This window comes from Carlito syrichta, unplaced genomic scaffold, assembly GCF_000164805.1.
Source record: "Carlito syrichta isolate Samal-C Ts95f unplaced genomic scaffold, Tarsius_syrichta-2.0.1 Scaffold302324, whole genome shotgun sequence".
Lineage (NCBI taxonomy): Eukaryota > Metazoa > Chordata > Mammalia > Primates > Tarsiidae > Carlito > Carlito syrichta.
This window is the reverse complement of record NW_007246420.1, coordinates 83,342-101,815: the sequence shown is the minus strand read 5'-3', so window position 1 is coordinate 101,815 and position 18,474 is coordinate 83,342. Positions and strand designations below refer to the sequence as shown.

Sequence of the window (18,474 nt, the reverse complement as noted above, 5' to 3'; positions counted from 1 at the left end):
ATTATACAGTTTTACTTGCTTTTAAACTTATGGAAATTGAATTCTAAGGTATACTTTTTGTTAAATTTTGTTCAATATTTTAAAATTAATTCATGTAGGACAGTTTAGACGTATCTTATTTATTTTTACTGCTGTGAGCTATTTTATTTCATAACCTTTATGACTATATCTCAGTATATTTTATCCATTATATTTTTATGTGAATAATTTAGTCTCTACCTTTTTGCTTTTAATAAAACTGTTGTTATGAACATACTAGTAGATATTTTTCCTAGAGTGGAATTGCTGGTTAATAGGGAATATGCATGTTAACCTAGATAATGACAAACTCCTTTTCAAAGTGGTTGTGTGAGTTTCTACTTCCAAAAATGTGTATTTGTCTTCTGCTCTACATCTTTGCTGACATTTGGAATAGTCACACTTTTTATTTACTTAGTATACTTAGTAATATCTCATTATGACTTTAATTTGCATTATTGTGATTACTAATGAAACCATCCTTTTATTTGTGTTACCTTTTGGCTCCTTTTCTCTCAATTTTTAAAAATTTAGATGAAATTCACATGAGATAGAATTAACCATTTTAAAGTGTGCAGTTCAGTGGTATTTACTATAATCATAAAGTTGTACAACTATTGGCTCTCTCTAGTTTTAAGCCTTTTTTCATCTGCGTGTAGAAACATCTTGTACCCATTTGAAGCACAAAATTTTAATTTTGATAAATTCAAATTGATGTAATTTTCCATGCTTGTGCTTTTGGTGTCAAATATGAGGTCATAAAGATTTGTAAATCCTATTTTCTTGAAATAATTTTATGTTTAGGTTGTTGATACATTTTGAGTTAATATTTGCTCATGTTTATTCAGTTGTCTTAGCACCATTTGTTGAAGTACATTTCTTTCTCTATTCAGTGAACCTATTCTTGTTGAAAATCAATTAGGCCAGGCACAGTGGCTCACGTCTGTAATCCTAGCACTTTGGGAGGCCAAGGCGAGAGGATTGTCTGAACCCAGGGGTTGGAGACCAGCCTGGGCAACTTGGTGAGACCTCATCATTATAATAAATCAAGAAAAATTAGTCAGGCATGGTGGTGTATGCCTGTAGTTCTAGCTGCTTGGAAGGTTGAGGTAAAAGGATCATCTGAGCCCCGCACATTGAGGCTGCAGTGCCCAGAGCATGCCACTGCATTCCAGACTGGGTGACAGATTTTGAGTCCAAAAAAATTTTAAAAAGAAAATTAATTAGACATAGATATATAGGTTTATTTATGGATTCTTAGTTCTATTCATTGTTTTATATGTCTGTTCTTATGCCAGTACTATTGGTTACCGTAGTTTTGTAGTAGTAAATTTTAAAGTTGGAGGTATGAGTCCTACTTTTTCATTTTCAATAATTTTTGGGGGGGTCTTTTAGGGATCTATTACAATTCCATATGGATTTGAGGATTGACTTTTTCATTTCTCCAAAGGTCACTGAAGGTTTGATAGAGATTGCATTAAATCTGCAGATCATTTTGAGGAGTATTGCCATCTTAATGTTAGGCATTCCAATCCAGGAACATAGGTGTTTTTCTGTTTCATCCTCAGCAGGTATACTGCAATTCAGTTTTGGTACTAACCACCTAGAATTAGTGTCAGGCTTCATAGATTTTAGCATACACTCCCCAGTAAATCTGTCCCTATTTCAGATCAACTACCTACAAATCCAGGGGGTTCCTATGACTGCCTCTCCCCCAGGTTTAGTAATGTACTATAACAACTCACATAACTCAAGAAACACTGCACTTAAAATTATAGCTTTATTATGAAGGATAAGGATGCAAATTAGCAACAGCTCAATGAAGAGACATATGGAGCAAGGTCTAGAAGGATCTAAACACAGTTTCTATGCTCCTTCCCTGCGGAATTATGATGTGTCACCCTTCCAGTGCATCGATATGTTAACCAGCTAGAAAGCTCCACTTAACTTTGGAGTCTCAAGTTTTTACTGGTATTTCATTATGTAGGCATGTTTAGTTAGTCATTGGCCACATAATTGAATTTAGTCTCCAATCTCACTTCCTTCTTTAGAGGTTGGGCTGACTCAGTCTTTCTGATAACTGGCCCCACTTCTGAAGCTTCCTGGGGATCCGCGACAAGTTACCTCATTAGTGTAAACTCATGCGTGATCTATTAACAAAGACACTTCTAGCTCTGTGCTAGAAACCTAGGACAAATTATTACCCACCATATGTCTTATCATTTAGTGGTTTCTTTTCTCCTGGATAATTTAGCTTTCTAATGATTTGGGGAATATCTTTATATTTTAGATACTAGTTCTTTGACAGTTATATATTTTGTAAATATCTTCTCCCATTCTGTGACTTGCTTCTTCTTTTTTTTTTAATTTAATTTTATTTTTTATTTTTATTTTTTGAGTTGGAGTCTCACTCTGTCGCTCAGATTGGAGTGCAGAGGCGGCTCCCGGCCACCACAACCTCGACCTGCTGGGCTCCGGCAATCCTTCCGCCTCAGCCTTCCGAGTAGCTGGAAATACAGGCGCGGGCTACCACGCCCGGCTAATTTTTTTGATTTATTGTAGAGATGAGGTCTTGCCAAGTTGCCCAGGTGGGTCTCGAACCCGCAGACTCAGGCAATCCACTCACCTCAGCCTCCCAAGGTGCGGGATTACAGGCTGAGCCACCAAGCCCGGCTGACTTGCTTTTTTACAATAGGTTTTATTCATAACTGAGCTATGAGTCATGTTTGTATTGTTGTATAACTTTATCATGTGATTAAAATCTTTTTTTTAGTGGAGGGTGATGCCTGGTTGTTTATACATCTATCACTACTTATATTCAAAGTCTGCTAGAAAATAAGTCTTTTCCCAATATGAGACATCTCTTCTATAATCCTTTTTCTCTAACAACTTCTTGTACCATTGCTGTTCTAGAATTTGCCTTTTCTTTGAATTCAGTGCCCTTCTACAGTATTGAGTTGTTTCTTAGATTCTATGCCTTCTTGTTTCTTGATTTACTTCTTCTTGCTGATAGATGTGCAATTTGAGAAAGGATAGATGAGAGTTAAATTTGTGAGTTCTAGTATATTTTCAACCATTATATTGATTCTTTGGCAGGGCATGGAATTCTAAATTGATAATATTTTCCCTCAGAATTTTGAAGTTATTATCTCTGTCTTATAGTGTTGTTTAAAACATCAAGGCCAGTTTCATTCCTTTTCTTTTAAAAAATATCCTGTTTTTTGCAGCTTGGAGTACTGTAGAGCCCCCCTTTTAAAAATTCTAAGGGTCCTAGAACCTAATAAAAATACATCTTAATGTAAATTAAAAGAAAATTTTATGCCAGGTTCAAAATGGATCCATTAAATGTGGAGATTTATGTCCTTTAGTTCTGGGAAGTTTTCTTGCTGCTTTTTAGAGTAATCTGTACTTTCTGTTTTCTGTGAAACATTTCAAACATATGGAAAAATTGAAAGAATATATTTCAGTAAACCCTGTAGTCCCATTGTTTTAGCTCATTTGGGCCACTATAGCAAAATATAAACTGAGTACCCTATAAATAACAGAACCCATTTCTCACAGTTGTGAAGGCTAGGAAGTTCATGATCAAAATATCGGCAGATTCTGTGTTGGTGAGGACCTGCTTTTTAGTTTATAGGTGTCATCTCCTCTCTTGTGTCCTCTCATGTTAGAAGGAAAAGACAGCTCCTTGGGGCCTCTTTTATAAGGGCACTTACCTCATTCATGAGGGAACATAGCCTAATCACTTCCCAAAGTCCTTATCAACTTATACCATCTCATTGATAACTAAGTTTCAACATATGAATTTATGGGGAACACAAACATTCACACCGTAGCACTCATCACCCCAGTTCTCTAATTGTTAAAATTTTTTGCTACACTTGCTTTATCTTTCTAAATATACAGATATGCACATTTTTAAAGTTTGGGACATCTTGATATTTTAGCCTTAATACTTTTAATGTGTATCTCCTTTGTATTAAGGATATATTTTCCACCTAAGAAAATTAAGATTAATTCACTAATATTATCTAAAGTATTTCATGTTTAGATAACTCTAGTAGTTCCCAAAATGTCTTTATTTAGCTGCTATTTGTTTGTTTGTTTTACCCGAGTCTTTGCCTAATCTAGGATCCAGTCAAGATTCATTGCTTTAGGTTGGGTCTCTTTTGCTCCTCTAATATAGAACAGCCTCTCATTTTTTGTTTGTTTTATATGTCATTGAATTTTTTTTTTTTTTTTTGAGAATACAGGGCAGTTGTTTTATAGAATGGCCCACAACCTTTATTTGTCTGATGACTTTTTCATGCATAAAAGACTTAGATTCAGGTTATATATTTTTGGTAAGCATATCACATAGGTGATATGATGGTGTATCTTTTACTGCACTACATCAAGGGGCTCATAGTGCCAGATTTTTTTCCCCATTGGTGAAGCCAAGGGCTATAGTTTGTATGTTTGTTCTCTCCAAATCTTATGTTGAAATTTGATCTCTGTTGTTGAAAGTAGGGCCTAATGGCAGGTGTTTGGATCATGGGGCTGGATCCCTTATGAATAGATTAATGCCCTCCCTGTAGAAAGTGACTCAGTTTTTGCTCATATTAGTTCCTGCAAGAGCTGGTTGTTAAAAAAAAGAGTCCGGGCTTCCCTTGCTTCCTTTCTCTTCATGTGATCTCTGTATAAGCAGGCTCCCTTTCACCTTCTACCATGAGTGGAAGCATGGAGTTAAACAGCCTGAACCCTTCATCAGAAGCAAATGTTGGCACCATGCATTTTGTACCTCTCGTAGGTCTGTGAGCCAAATGAATCTTTTCTTTATAAATTTCCTAGCCTCAGAAACTCCTTTATACCAGCAGAGATGGACTAAGACGCCAAGTTTTATCAATTAGGGTTAAGGTGGTGAATGCACAATCTTTCTAGTATAAAGGTATACACTTTCCCCATCCAATTAGTAAATAATCTGTGGATTGATACTATGAGATCAACTGCAATCCTTTACCCAACACTATTCATTTTATGGTTTTGAAATCCACTGAAGATGCTTGCCTGAATCAATTACTGTGTTGGCGATTTAAAAATGATTTTCAGATTCCTTTATTCCATCTAGCACCCTGCTTCACACTTCATAGATGCTTAGCAAACTTTAGAAAATGATCTCTTCTCATTAGACTTTGGACTTCCTTCCATGACTTTCCAAATTGTTTTCCTATTTTTCATTTCTGTATCTTTTAAAAATTTTTTCTTATTTGTCTTCTAGTGATTTGTTTTTATTCCCACTTTATGGTTTTATTTCCCAAAGATGGTTTTTGTCACTTAATATTCCTTTTTTAAAAATTTTAAAGATGTGGGTTACAAGTTAGGAAATACTCCTTTTATATGAGCTTATTCTTTTTAGTTTTTTTTTCAGTGGTGCAATATAGCTCACTGCATCTTTCAACTCCTGAGCTCAAGTGATTCTCCTACCTCAGCCACCTGAGTAGCTAGGACTACAGGTGCATAACACCACACCTGGCTAATTTTTGTCTTTTGAATATTGGGTCTTGCTGTGTTGCGCAGGTTGGTTTCAAACTCCTGGCTGTAAGCTATCCTCTTGCCTTGGTCTGTTCTTGTATCATGTGGAGTTGCTTCTCACATCCTCATGAGAATATTAATGGTGGCTTCTGAGATTTTGTTTCCCTATATGGTTACTCTTCTGAGTTCCTTTGGTTGCTTTGTTTAATGTCTTTTATTTTACAGGCTTTTCTAAATATCTGATATTTGCTTGCTTTGTGGTATATACTTAAGGTGTATACCATGATGTTTAGATATTTATTATGGAATGCTTACTGTGGTCAAGTAAATTAACATGCACATCATCTCATATTGTTTTTTGTTGTTGTTGCAAGACCACCTGAAATCTACTCTTTTAGCAAAAATCTCAACTACAATATACTACTATTAACTATAGTCTTCATGTTGTACATTAGTCAAATAATCTGTATTTTTTGACTTACATCTCCTCATTTCCTCCTCCTCAATGCCTAAACTACCATTTTATATGCTATTTCTGATTTTTGTTTTTTCTTACTTTTGTGTGTGTATGTGTGTGTGTGTGTGCATACACACACACACACACACACACACACATATATTCACAATTTTTTCATCTGTTAATCCATTGATGGACTCTTAGACTGTTTCAGTATCTTGACTATTGTGAATATTGCTGCATTGAACATGGAGGTGCACATGTCTTCATGAATTAGTGATCTATTTGTATTTTAGAGTGGGTACTAAGAAGCTGATTTATCTTTTTGTATGTCAATTATGGACTTTTATAGGTAGTACTTAGTTTTCCCATTTTTTAAGAATCTCTGGGATTCTGAAGTATAAATCATTCCTTTTTGGATTTTGTTTACTTTTGGATTAGGTTTGTTGTTAGTCATCGTTTATCTTTATGCTTTCACTTAAAATGTTTTCTTGCTGCAGTTTACTCTTTAATTCTCTTTGACTTGGTTTGTTCCTCTTTAGAAATTCCTTTTCATTCATTTTAGTGATGTTTTAGAAATGACACAGATAATTACATATGATCTACTTGCTCTTTTGCAGAGAAACTGTGTCTTCTTTCTAGATAAAGCTTGTTTTTTAGAAGGTTATTTGTAAGGATAATATATTTTGAAAATAATTTATTATATTAGCCATTCAATAAGTGCATTTTAGTATTTTTATATGTATTAGAGTTCAAGTTGACATTCATGCCTTCATGAAGCTTAGCTCTTTTGTAGCAAAGATTAAGCAAACATTTAAACAAATATGAAAGTTTTAATTGTAGGGGACAAATGTGTACATTACCCGTTATCAAAACAAAACACAAAGAAGAAAAAAAATGCTCTGAGAAATTGTGATGGAGTATGCATTATTAAGCGAGTACAGTTTTGTGCATTTGAACAACTGTGAAGGCCAGTAGAGCCATAGCTTTTTGTTAAAGAGAGAGGGATACCAGGCTGAAGAGACAGATCACTGAGAAATTTTAAGATCCAGTTAAGGAGTATGGGTCTTATCCTAAAGACACTGGGAAACCATTGAAACATTTTGAGCACAACAGTGCCAGGCTAAATATCACTCTGATGTTAACAAGGGTTCTAAGAGCTCAAAACCAGACATGCAGGCAGTTAAATGAAAGGCTGTTTTAGTATACAAGTAAAAGATAATTTTGACTTGAATTAGCCAATTCAGTGGAGATTGAAAGAACAATTTCAAGACATATTTAAGCCCTGCCTAAACAAGCTCACTGTATGGGTTATAGGAAGAGATTAATGCTGGAATGTTCTTACCTTTTGGGATTTGATGTATTTGCTTAGGGTCTTAACTGGTATCTTTAAATCCATTCCCTTTCCTAGTCTCTATTTTTATGGCAAATAAGTCTTTTAAAGTAATAGTTACCAAACACTGCATACTTTATGCTAGTATGTAAGTATATTAGGTGTGATCCGAATCATTAAATTATCATCAGAGCTGAAGTTCCGAGTGTACATGCATCTTCATCCTTCTTATAATCTTCTAGAAATAGTACATTGACTCCTATCTTCTCTCCCCTTGTCTTTGACTTTAAAACTAGATTATCTGAATCCTTGCTAAGTTCCCTCTTTTGTTCTCTCCAAGTTAGCCACATAGAATTCAGAGGCAAACATTGATTTTATCAAAAATGTAAACAAACCACATGCTAATCACAGAAGAATCTTCCCTCGCCATTACTCATTCCATACTCATTCAGTACATGAGTCTTTCATTTGGAAGCTGTTCCATGTGGGTTACCTTTCTCTTCTTTCTTCTTCAGTTTACATGCAAGTTATTTTATTACTTGATGATTCCAGGTTTTTCCTCCCAGGAAAAATTTAATGCCCCAAACAATCCTAAGAAATGAGTATGATAATTACCCTCATTTATAAATGTTTATAACACTAGATTAATGTGTGAAAACAACTAAGGCAGAGCCTGGACTTCTGTATAATTACCAAGCTCCAAAGTCTGTAAGAAATTTTTATTTTAACTATGATTTAGGAACAATTGACTTAATCTGTTTTCCTGAATACTTCCTTCACCTTCTAGTCTGACTTCTACCCATTCTCTTTCCTTTCCTTATCTATTTTTCAAATTGCCCAATCACATTGGAGAACTGTATAAGCCACTCAGTTTTTATGAAAATTAATTGTAGTTAAGTCTTTCATATCTATTATAAAAGTTTAATCTCTCCCAGAACACAATAAAAGTGAATGTTTGCTTTTATATTTTCTTTCAGACTGTGAATCAAAGTTGAGACCAAGACATTATTTCTGAAAAAGGATATTAATGGAATAGAATCATCCTGATGGGAGATAATGGAAAGACTTACAAAACACAGCATTGAGTGTTCAAGTTTCAGAGGTGATTGGGAATGTAAAAGCCAGTTTGAGAGAAAGCAGGGATCTCAGGAAGGACATTTCAGTGAAATGATATTTACTCCTGAAGACATGCCCAATTTCAGTACTCAGCATCAGAGAATTCATACTGATGAAAAACTCCTTGAATGTAAGGAATGTGGGAAGGATTTTAGTTTTGTGTCAGTCCTTATTCGACATCAACGAATTCATACTGGTGAGAAACCTTTTGAGTGTAAAGAATGTGGTAAGGCCTTTGGTAGTGGTGCAAACCTTGCTTACCATCAAAGAATTCATACTGGTGAGAAACCTTATGAATGTAAGGAATGTGGGAAGGCCTTTGGTAGCGGCTCAAACCTTACTCACCATCAGAGAATTCACACTGGTGAGAAACCATATGAATGTAAGGAATGCGGGAAAGCCTTTAGTTTTGGATCAGGCCTTATTCGACATCAGATCATTCACAGTGGTGAAAAGCCTTATGAATGTAAGGAATGTGGGAAGTCCTTTAGTTTTGAATCAGCCCTTACTCGACATCACAGAATTCACACAGGTGAGAAACCTTATGAATGTAAGGATTGTGGGAAAGCCTTTGGAAGTGGTTCAAACCTTACTCAACATCAGCGGATTCATACTGGCGAAAAACCTTATGAATGTAAAGCATGTGGAATGGCCTTTAGTAGTGGCTCAGCTCTTACTCGGCATCAGAGAATTCATACCGGTGAGAAACCATATATATGTAATGAATGTGGGAAGGCCTTTAGTTTTGGATCAGCCCTCACTCGTCATCAAAGAATTCACACTGGTGAGAAACCTTATGAATGTAAGGAATGTGAGAAGGCTTTTAATAGTGGCTCAGATCTTGCTCAGCATCAGAGAATTCACACTGGTGAAAAACCCTATGAGTGTAAGGAATGTGAAAAAGCTTTTAGAAGTGGTTCAAAACTTATTCAGCATCAGAGAATGCACACTGGTGAGAAACCGTATGAATGTAAGGAATGTGGGAAGACCTTTAGTAGTGGTTCAGACCTTACTCAGCATCAGAGAATTCATAGTGGTGAGAAACCCTATGAATGTAAGGAATGTGGGAAGGCCTTTAGTAGTGGCTCAAAACTCATTCAACACCAGCTTACCCATACTGGTGAAAAACCCTTTGAATGTAAAGAATGTGGGAAGTCCTTTAGTAGTGGCTCAGCTCTTAATCGGCATCAGAGAATACACACTGGTGAGAAATCCTATGAATGTAAGGAATGTGGGAAGGCTTTTTGTAGTGGCTCCAGCCTTACTCAACATCAGAGACATCATACTGGTGAGAAACCTTATAAATGTAATAACTGTGGAAAGGCTTATGGAAGGGGTGTAGAGTTTCCACAACATAAGAATTGTCATAATGGTAATAAGCTCTGTGAATTGGAAATTCTATGAATTGAAATTGTATGGTGACAGAAAGACTTTCAGCATACGATATAAAAAATTCATAGTGGTGAAAATCTCTACCAGTGTAATTAAGGCACAGATGCCTTATTTAGGCTTTACAGGTTAGTGGGCCTATGATAATTCATATAGGAAAAAAATTACCCTGAATAAAATAAATGTTTGAAGATCTTTATATGCATTCATCCCTGTCTTGCTTTTATTCATTCATAAGAATGTTAAAAATGAAAAAATGCCATTTATTATATTTTGCTTTATTTTAAACATCGAAAAAGTTATTTTTGGGTTAACCTTGCTACTTTATCTTTTAATGGTCTTATTTTATTTGTATTATACAAAATTACTGATCCATCTCAGTTATTTTATTTATGAAATGTCTAAATATATCGTTAGTATCTTTCCATAATTATCATCCTAACATCATTTATTTAATAACCTTATCTATTTTTATATTGTTTTTTAATTGACTGATAGTAAGCTATATTTTTATTCCTATAAAACTTGGATATCAGGTCAGTGTTTGTTTTTAAAATTTACGTATATATATCTAAGTCTTTCCCTATTTATGTTAAGTAACTATTACTTTTATGTGTTCTTTAATATATAATGGATGGTACCTTTTGTTGTAGAAAACTGTTTTCTTTTTATAAAGTTATACTCTTCATTTTGCCAAACAGCTTTCCCACATAATAATGTAGATAAGAACAAAAAATGGATATGGTATCTGTAATCTTACCAATCATAAACACTGTCAAACTCTTGGTGCAAACCTGTTAAGACTGTTATCTCTCATTGTTTTGGAGACAAGGTATGATTTTGCTTTACTATAAACAGCCCTTATTAGTCTTTGTCTGTAAATATACTGTTACTGTTTTATTGGCTTTTTATTACTTGTCTGTATTTATCTAACCCCAGTTTTGTCAAGTATTGGAATTTTTGCCATTATAAACAGTTACCTTGATGGCCCCTTTTGAATGTGTCTGCTTTATTTATTTATTGTTCTCTTCAGAGATAATGTGTGGATTGACTTTTGCTTATAAAAGATTGATACATAACAGATAAAGCTGCCCTTTCCTTTGACCAACATCACAGGCCTGTTTTTTTCCAACATTAAAACAAACATACTTATTTGTCTAGATCATTTTATGTGCATATATCATGTACATATGGTAATGTGGATATTATCAGGGTACTTCAGAAGTTCGTTGTGTGTATTCTATAATTGTACCTATCACGTGATAAATGTTTAGTTAATATTGCAATCACCATTGTTATTATTTTCTCAAGCTTCATTATTATTATTATTATTTTATTTTATTTTTTTTAGAGAAACTTTTAACCATGATTCATACCTTACTTAACAACAGAGACCTCATAATGAAGAAACACACTCATGTAAATGAGTACAGGAAAAGTTATAATAGCATTCATTCCTTATGGAATAAGAGTAATTTATACTAATAAAAATACGAGATTATAAAGTGTGAGAAGGTAAATTACCATAAAATTTATACCAGAGTGGAAATAAAAGTAAAACTATGGTAGTCCCTCCATTAAAAATCCAAATACTAATTCAGTTCTCATCTGCATGATTCTTTGATTAAAAATAAAGTCAAAACTAAAACTACTTTTTCTTTACGATAAATATCAGTGAGTAAGTTGCATAGCAAAACATATGATGACCTGTCATATCTGAGAAGAAATTATATAACTCTAAATACTTTCATAAGTTAGAATATTAAATAAGTTATGAATAAAGAAACAAAGCATGTAACCCAAGGATTTAGAAATAGAATAACTACAACAAAAACCCTAAGGGTAATGAAAGGTAAAAATAAAGGAAACATAATTTTAAAAGAAAAAACCTAGATCAATAATCACAACTTGCTTCTTTGAAAAAAAAAGATACAATAGCCATTCTGATAAAGATAAGATAAACATTATGAATGAGAAAAGGACATCTCTTTAGTGATTTTATGAATTGCAGATTGAGCATTCCTAATTTGACAATTCAAAATCTGAAATGCTGCAAAATTCAAAACTTTTAAAGCACTGACATGATCCTCAAAAGAAATTTTCCTTGGATCATTTCAGATTTCAGACATTTGGATTAGGAATGCTCAACTGGTAAGTATAATGCAAATACTCCAAAATCTAAAACACTGTTCATCCCAGGCATTTTAGATAAGGATACTCAACTTGTATATATTACTTTTACATGTAACTAATAATTATTTTGAAAATTAAAATGAACATCTTAGAGAAAGGGCTTTAATCATCAGAATTAATTCAGAGAAGCATAGAAATGATTAGCATATAAGGAATATAAAGCAAAAACCGTATTTAGGAAGGCTGGGAAAAAAATCCCTCTGACTAAACTTTTCTATACTCCTTTATACCCTAGTTGCATCCCTTAAGAGACTGTTCTGGCATTCAATCACATTTACCACAGGAAAGGGGGACAAAAGATGAAAATGTATCAGTATTAGTTATTTTATAATTTGAGGAAATTAGGCTTTAAACGTTTCTGAAAAGATATGCAATTGGAATGATTAAAAACAGAAGAAAGTACCTGATTGCATTAAATCAAAGATGCTGCATACTGTATGATGCACCATTTTTAATATACTACTAATTTTAAAATTCCAGCGAATGAATTTGTAATAGATAGTTATAAGTTGAATCCCAATTTCAGAGACATTAAAATGTGGGGTAAAAAGTGAATTTTACAACTGACAAAATAGTTCATGAGTGCTTTTTATGTTTTCATTCTTTAGATTTTTAAATTTATTGCTGTTGGGAAGCATGTTTTCATCTTTTAATTTTCTATTCTGTGTATGTATTTTTATTCTCAGTTTTTAAAAAAACTGTTTTATTTAAATTGATTTGAAGGAGTTACATTCATTTTAATTTTCTTCAGAGAAATTTTTTCTTGGCTTTCTTTATGCTTTCAACTATTTCTCTTTGCTTTTTTCTAAGTCAAAAGTGCATTTTATTATTGATTTCTTTTTTATGTATGTGTATTTTTTGTTTTATTTAATGGAATGTATGTGCTTAGTTCATGTATTTTCAGTTCCTTTTAAACTGGAACCATTTAAAGCTATAAGATTTTTTTTGAATGTTGCTTTAGCTGGAACCCATAATTTAAAAAAATTAATGACTAGATAATTCTCATTTTTATTTTTAATTCATTATTTACTTGGGGCATGTGTGTTTTTGTGTGTGTGTGTGTCTTTCTAAATTTTCAAAAAGTTCTGAGAAAGATTGAGCATATTTTAGCATATGGGATCATAATATATGACCTGTAAATACTTTATTAAAAACTTAAAACATTAACTAATTTGTTGTGGCCAAATACAAGTTAGGCTTTTGTATATGTTTTAGAAACATACAATGTGAAATAATATATATTCTCTGTAAAAAATAAAGTTCTATAAAATTTTATTATACTTGGTGATTCTATTATTTACATATCCTCTGGTTATTATTTATATATTCTCAGTCTCACATCTGCAATCCCTGGGAGGCAGAAGTGGAAGGATTGCTTGGACCCAGGCATTGCAGACGGTGGTGAGCTGTAATTGTGCCACCACACTCCAGCATCAGTAGCAGAGTGAGACCTGGCTCAAAAATAAAAATAAAAATTTAGCATGAATGAAGATGGCTTATTTATTGTTTTATTATTTATATATTATTGATTATTTCAAGGTCTATTAATATAGGGGTTTTACTTTAAGTTGCTATATTTTTCACTGCTTACTGTAGTTTTTATCTTTAAACATAATGATGTTAAATTTCGATTTTTATAATGTTAATATTGAAAATTCTGTTTTGGCCAGTAGAACTATAGCTTATTTTAGGGATGTTCATATAAATACAACATATAGTTGGTATTTTATTTTATTGTTTATTTATTTGAGTTGGAGTCTTATTCTGTCACCCAGACTGGAGTGCAGTGGCCGCTCCTGGCCACCGCAGCCTCGACCTGCTGGGCTCCGGTGATCCTTCTGCCTCAGCCTTCCAAGTACTACAGGCATGTGCCACTACACCCGGCTAATTTTTTGATTTATTGTAGAGAAGAGGTCTCACTAAGTTGCCCTGGCGGGTCTTGAACCCGCGGGCTCAGGCAATCCACTCACCTCAGCCTCCCAAGGCACAGGATTACAGGCTGAGCCACTGAGCCTGGCTGGTATTTTATTTTTAATCCAATTTGTTACTGTCTTTTAATTGGAGCATTTCATATGACTGACATATTTGATTTTATATTCTTTATGTTTCATCTTATGTGTACCATATGTGATTAATATTATAGGCAGGTTTACTTAGTTCCCATGAAATCACCATTTTAAATGTCTTTTTCTACTGAAGAGTGGAAAGGTTACTAAATTTTTCAAATTCTGTTGTAAGAAATTCCTATGTAGTTACTTCTTATGATCCTTTACTGCATTGTTCTTCTTAATCTCTCTGTACCCTAAAGATTGAAGTTTTCTAAGACTAGTCTTTGGCCTTTTTTTCTATTTATACTTATTTCCTGGATAATCTCACCCAAATACACTTTCCCCCCAAATTCCATATTTATTATATCCCCTAGCCTTTCCTATACTTCCACTTATATTTATTTTTATTGAGGTATAAAATAGATAGTAGTGGCATAAATCCTATGTGTAAAACTGGATGAAATTATATTAGACACCTGTGTAACCACTGCCCATATTGACATACCATTCTAGCCTAAGAAGCTTCCCTTGTGCTGCTTTGCTATTAATACCCCGCTGTCAGGCCGGGTGTGGCCTATAATCCCAGCATTTTGGGAGGCCGAAGTGAGAGAATTGCCTGAGCTCACAGGTTTGAGGCCAGCTCTGGCAAATTGGCAAGACCTCATCTCTACATTAAATTAAAAAATTAGCCGGGCATGGTGGCGCATGCCTGTAGTTCTAGCTACTTGGAAGGCTGAAGCAGAAGGATCACCTGAACCCAGCAGGTTGATGCAGCAGTGGCCATGGGGGTGCTACTGTACTCCAGCAGACAGAGTGAGACTCCAACTCAAAAAGAAAAAAAAATACATCACTGTCCAGATACCGACTCTCCTAATTTCTATCATCACAGATAAGCTTACATGTTTTCAACTTCATGGAAATAAAATCATACACTGAACTGTTTATGTCTAGTTTCTTTTGCTCAACATTATGTCTGTGAGAGCTGTATTTATTGTTGCATGAAATAATAGATTGTTCATTTTTATTTCTGTAGTATTGTATGGGAATTGCATTGAGTTAGGGAAACTCTGAGAGAATTTTCCACAATACTGCTCTTACTTCAGACACCAGCTACAAGTTCAGGGTCCTAAGGGCTACCTGAACTTCAGACCAACTGACTACAAATTTGGGTAGTTTTAATGGTTTAATAATTTACTATGATAATTAATAGAACTGAAGAAAATGCCATCCATATGATTACAGCTTTATTATAGCAAAAGAATACAAACTGCAACTAACCAAAGGAAGAGACACATAGAATGAAATCTGTGAGGGGTCCAAACATGAATCTTCTGGTCATACTTTGCCTGTGGAGTATTGGAAAATATTACTTCCTTTTGATATAATAATAAAATATGATAATGTGTTGCCAACCAGGGATGCTCACCTAAGCCTTTGATTTCCAGGTTTTTATTGGGACTTGATCACATACTACCCACATGGCTGACTTTTTTTTTTACCCCTGCCCTTAGTAGTTTGGCTAATACTTCTGGTCATCAATACCTCCAGAAGTCAAAACTGATATAGCATGACTCAAAGTCCCCATCATAAATTACATTGTTATACTGTTGGGTGGTCAGCCAAAGCAAAGCCAAAGACACTGCTATTAGGAAGGATATTCCAAAGGCCTAGAGATCACCTCCTTTTACCTGAGGTAAAGACCAAGATCTCTCTAGTGTGCCTTGATTTATTCACTGTGTTGTTGATAGATATCTGTATTGTTTCCACGACTGCTAGGAATATTCTTATACTTGTCTTTAAGTTGACATATGTACCCTTTGTATGGGCAGTATTGCTAAATCAGAAATAGGCACATATTTAGCAAATGTTGTCAAACAGTTTTTGAAAGTGATTGTACAAATTGACACTCCCACCAGAAATCTATAGAAATTTTCATTTGCTCTATAACCTTTTAACACTTCTTAGTGTGGGATAACATTCTTTTTTTTTTTGAGTTGAAGTCTCACTCTGTCACCTAGACTGGAGTGCAGTGGCCACTCCCGGCCACCGCAGCCTCGACCTGCTGAGCTCTGGCGATCCTTCCGCCTCAGCCTTCCAAGTAGCCGGAATTACAGGCATGTGCTACCACGCCTGGCTGATTTTTTTGATTTATTGTAGAGATGAGGTTTCGCTGCCCAGGCGGGTCTCGAACCCATGGTCTCAGGCAATTCACTCACCTCCGCCTCCCAAAGGCGCAGGATTACAGGCTTAGCCACCGAGCCCGGCTGTGGTATACCATTCTAATGGGCATATAGTAATATCTTTTACTTATTACTCCCTAATGACTAATAGTGTTAAATATTTTTACATATACTTACTTGGTGACTTCTTTGATATCTTGTTCACATATGCAGGATTTCTTAAAGACTTTTTGCCCTAGTATATTGTATGTGTATCTTTTTGTTATTGCTTTATATGAGTTCTTTGTCAGATAGGTGTATTGCAAATATCTTTTGCTCTATGACTTCCCTTTCCACTCTCTTAAAGATATCTGTTAATGAGTCAAAGTTTAAATTTTAATGAAGTCCTGTTTATCTGTCTTTTTATATATGGTTAGAACTTTGAGTCCTGTTTAAGCAATCTTTGGTTTCATATCTCCAAGTTTTGAAGATATTCTCTTTTTTTCCTCCCTAGAAGCTTTATTTCACCTCTCACATCTCAAGTTTTGATGTACAATTTGAGGTTAAGTGGGTCAAGGTAAATTATTATCTCTATGAATGTCCAAGTTGATCCAGCATTAGTATTAAAAAGTAAATTCTTACCCCCACTCATTATATCCCAATTCTAATTCCTTCTTACCACCTTTACTGATATCCTGATCCTAACCATAGTTATATTTCACTAAGGTTTGTAATAATCTCCTAATTTGTCAGTTTGTTAGCCTTTAGGTTATTCTCAATATAATAGCCAGTGTGGCCTAGTTCTACTCTGAAACTCTGCTCAATTTCTTGAAAATTTGAGCTACAAAATGGTATTAGATTATAACCTAAATTATAAAATATCCATGAGTCCATACAGATATGAATAAATTGTTAGATAAGTTACAAAATAAATGGAGAAAAGATAAATTTCTAGTGCAGAAGGATTTCAAATAATTATGTATATATCTTGCCCTCAAGGAGGTAGAGCATAAATCCCCTTTCCTTAAATATGTGCTGTGCATATTGCCATCCTACCAAAAAGTACTATATGGAAAGAGAAAGAAAAGAGTAACTTTACAGTGGAGAAACTTGACAAACATTCCATCAGCTAGGTGATCAGACCCAACAAAAACAGTCATGATGTCAATTGTACAGACTCTTGATATGTATGATGAAAATGGCACTTTCTCTCTGTGATCTTTGTCACCAAAACAACCCCAGTCTAATCATGACAAAAATGTCAGTCATGTCTTAGTGGAGGGACATTCTATACTATAGCTGACTCCTGAAAATAGTTAATGTCATTTAAAACAAGGAAAGTATGAGAAAGTATCACAGCCATGAATAGCCTAAAGAGAAATGATGACCGAATGTGATGTGCTATCCTGGTTTGAATCCTGAACAGAAACAGGAAGAAAAAATTTAAAAACCTAAGGACATTTGAATAAAATATAGTCTTTAGCTAATAATAGTGTACCAACATTTGTTCATTGATTGTAACAAATATGCCATATAAGATGTTTTTAATAGTGGGGGGAACCTGGTGCAAAGTATATGTGAATTTTCTGTAGTATCTTTACATTTATTCTGTAAATCTAATACTGTCCTAAAATAAAAAACATATTTTAAAAGAGAAAGAGAATAAAACTGAATAAATAAATTCTAAGTAGCAGTTTCTATCCACACAGCCAGATTTGTCACAATTTGAGTAAAAATGCATAGATGCATTCATTTGCATCTATGATATTGGATCCATCACTTAGAACAGGAACATGCAGAACCCAGACAATTGCTTCCTGACATAATGGATTGTAACTAAGATCCCTAGAGTCAGAACCATTCGGTCTTTCAGCATTTTACTCCATCTTATTGCACAACTAGTCTTGTTGAATATCCTAGACTCTAGCGCCAATAACAGTGTTCCTAAAGTGACTCTCATGATTTCTTCTGAGGTACAATGTAAATTATCTGATAACTCCAAATCTGTAGAAATACCAACAGAATGAGAAAAATATAATAGGATTACATAGATGGGGAAAAGATTACAAATTTTACTACATGAAAAGAAGGATATCTGCAATTCAAGCACACCAAAATAGGTCAAAAAATAAACTAGGAAAAATTATTGATGTAATACATGACAAAGCACTGAGCTTAATATATAAAGAAACTTGTAATCTGTAAAAATGACCAGCAACTTGATGGGGAAATGGAAGAGTTCATAGTAAT

The 18,474-nt window shown here is 34.2% G+C and overlaps 1 protein-coding gene across 1 annotated transcript; it reads left to right on the top strand.

Moving 5' to 3' along the window:
* The first annotated feature begins 8,375 nt into the window (after positions 1–8,375).
* On the top strand, positions 8,376–9,868 carry LOC103258660 (zinc finger protein 345). The gene has a single exon (XM_008056323.1). The coding sequence runs from the start codon at positions 8,376–8,378 to the stop codon at positions 9,837–9,839; it is 1,464 nt and encodes a 487-aa protein (XP_008054514.1). The 3' UTR covers positions 9,840–9,868.
* The last annotated feature ends 8,606 nt before the right edge of the window (positions 9,869–18,474 follow it).

Excerpts from the sequence above, each read along its gene's own strand:
- LOC103258660 (XM_008056323.1), top strand. The coding sequence starts at position 8,376 with ATGGAAAGACTTACAAAACACAGCATTGAGTGTTCAAGTTTCAGAGGT.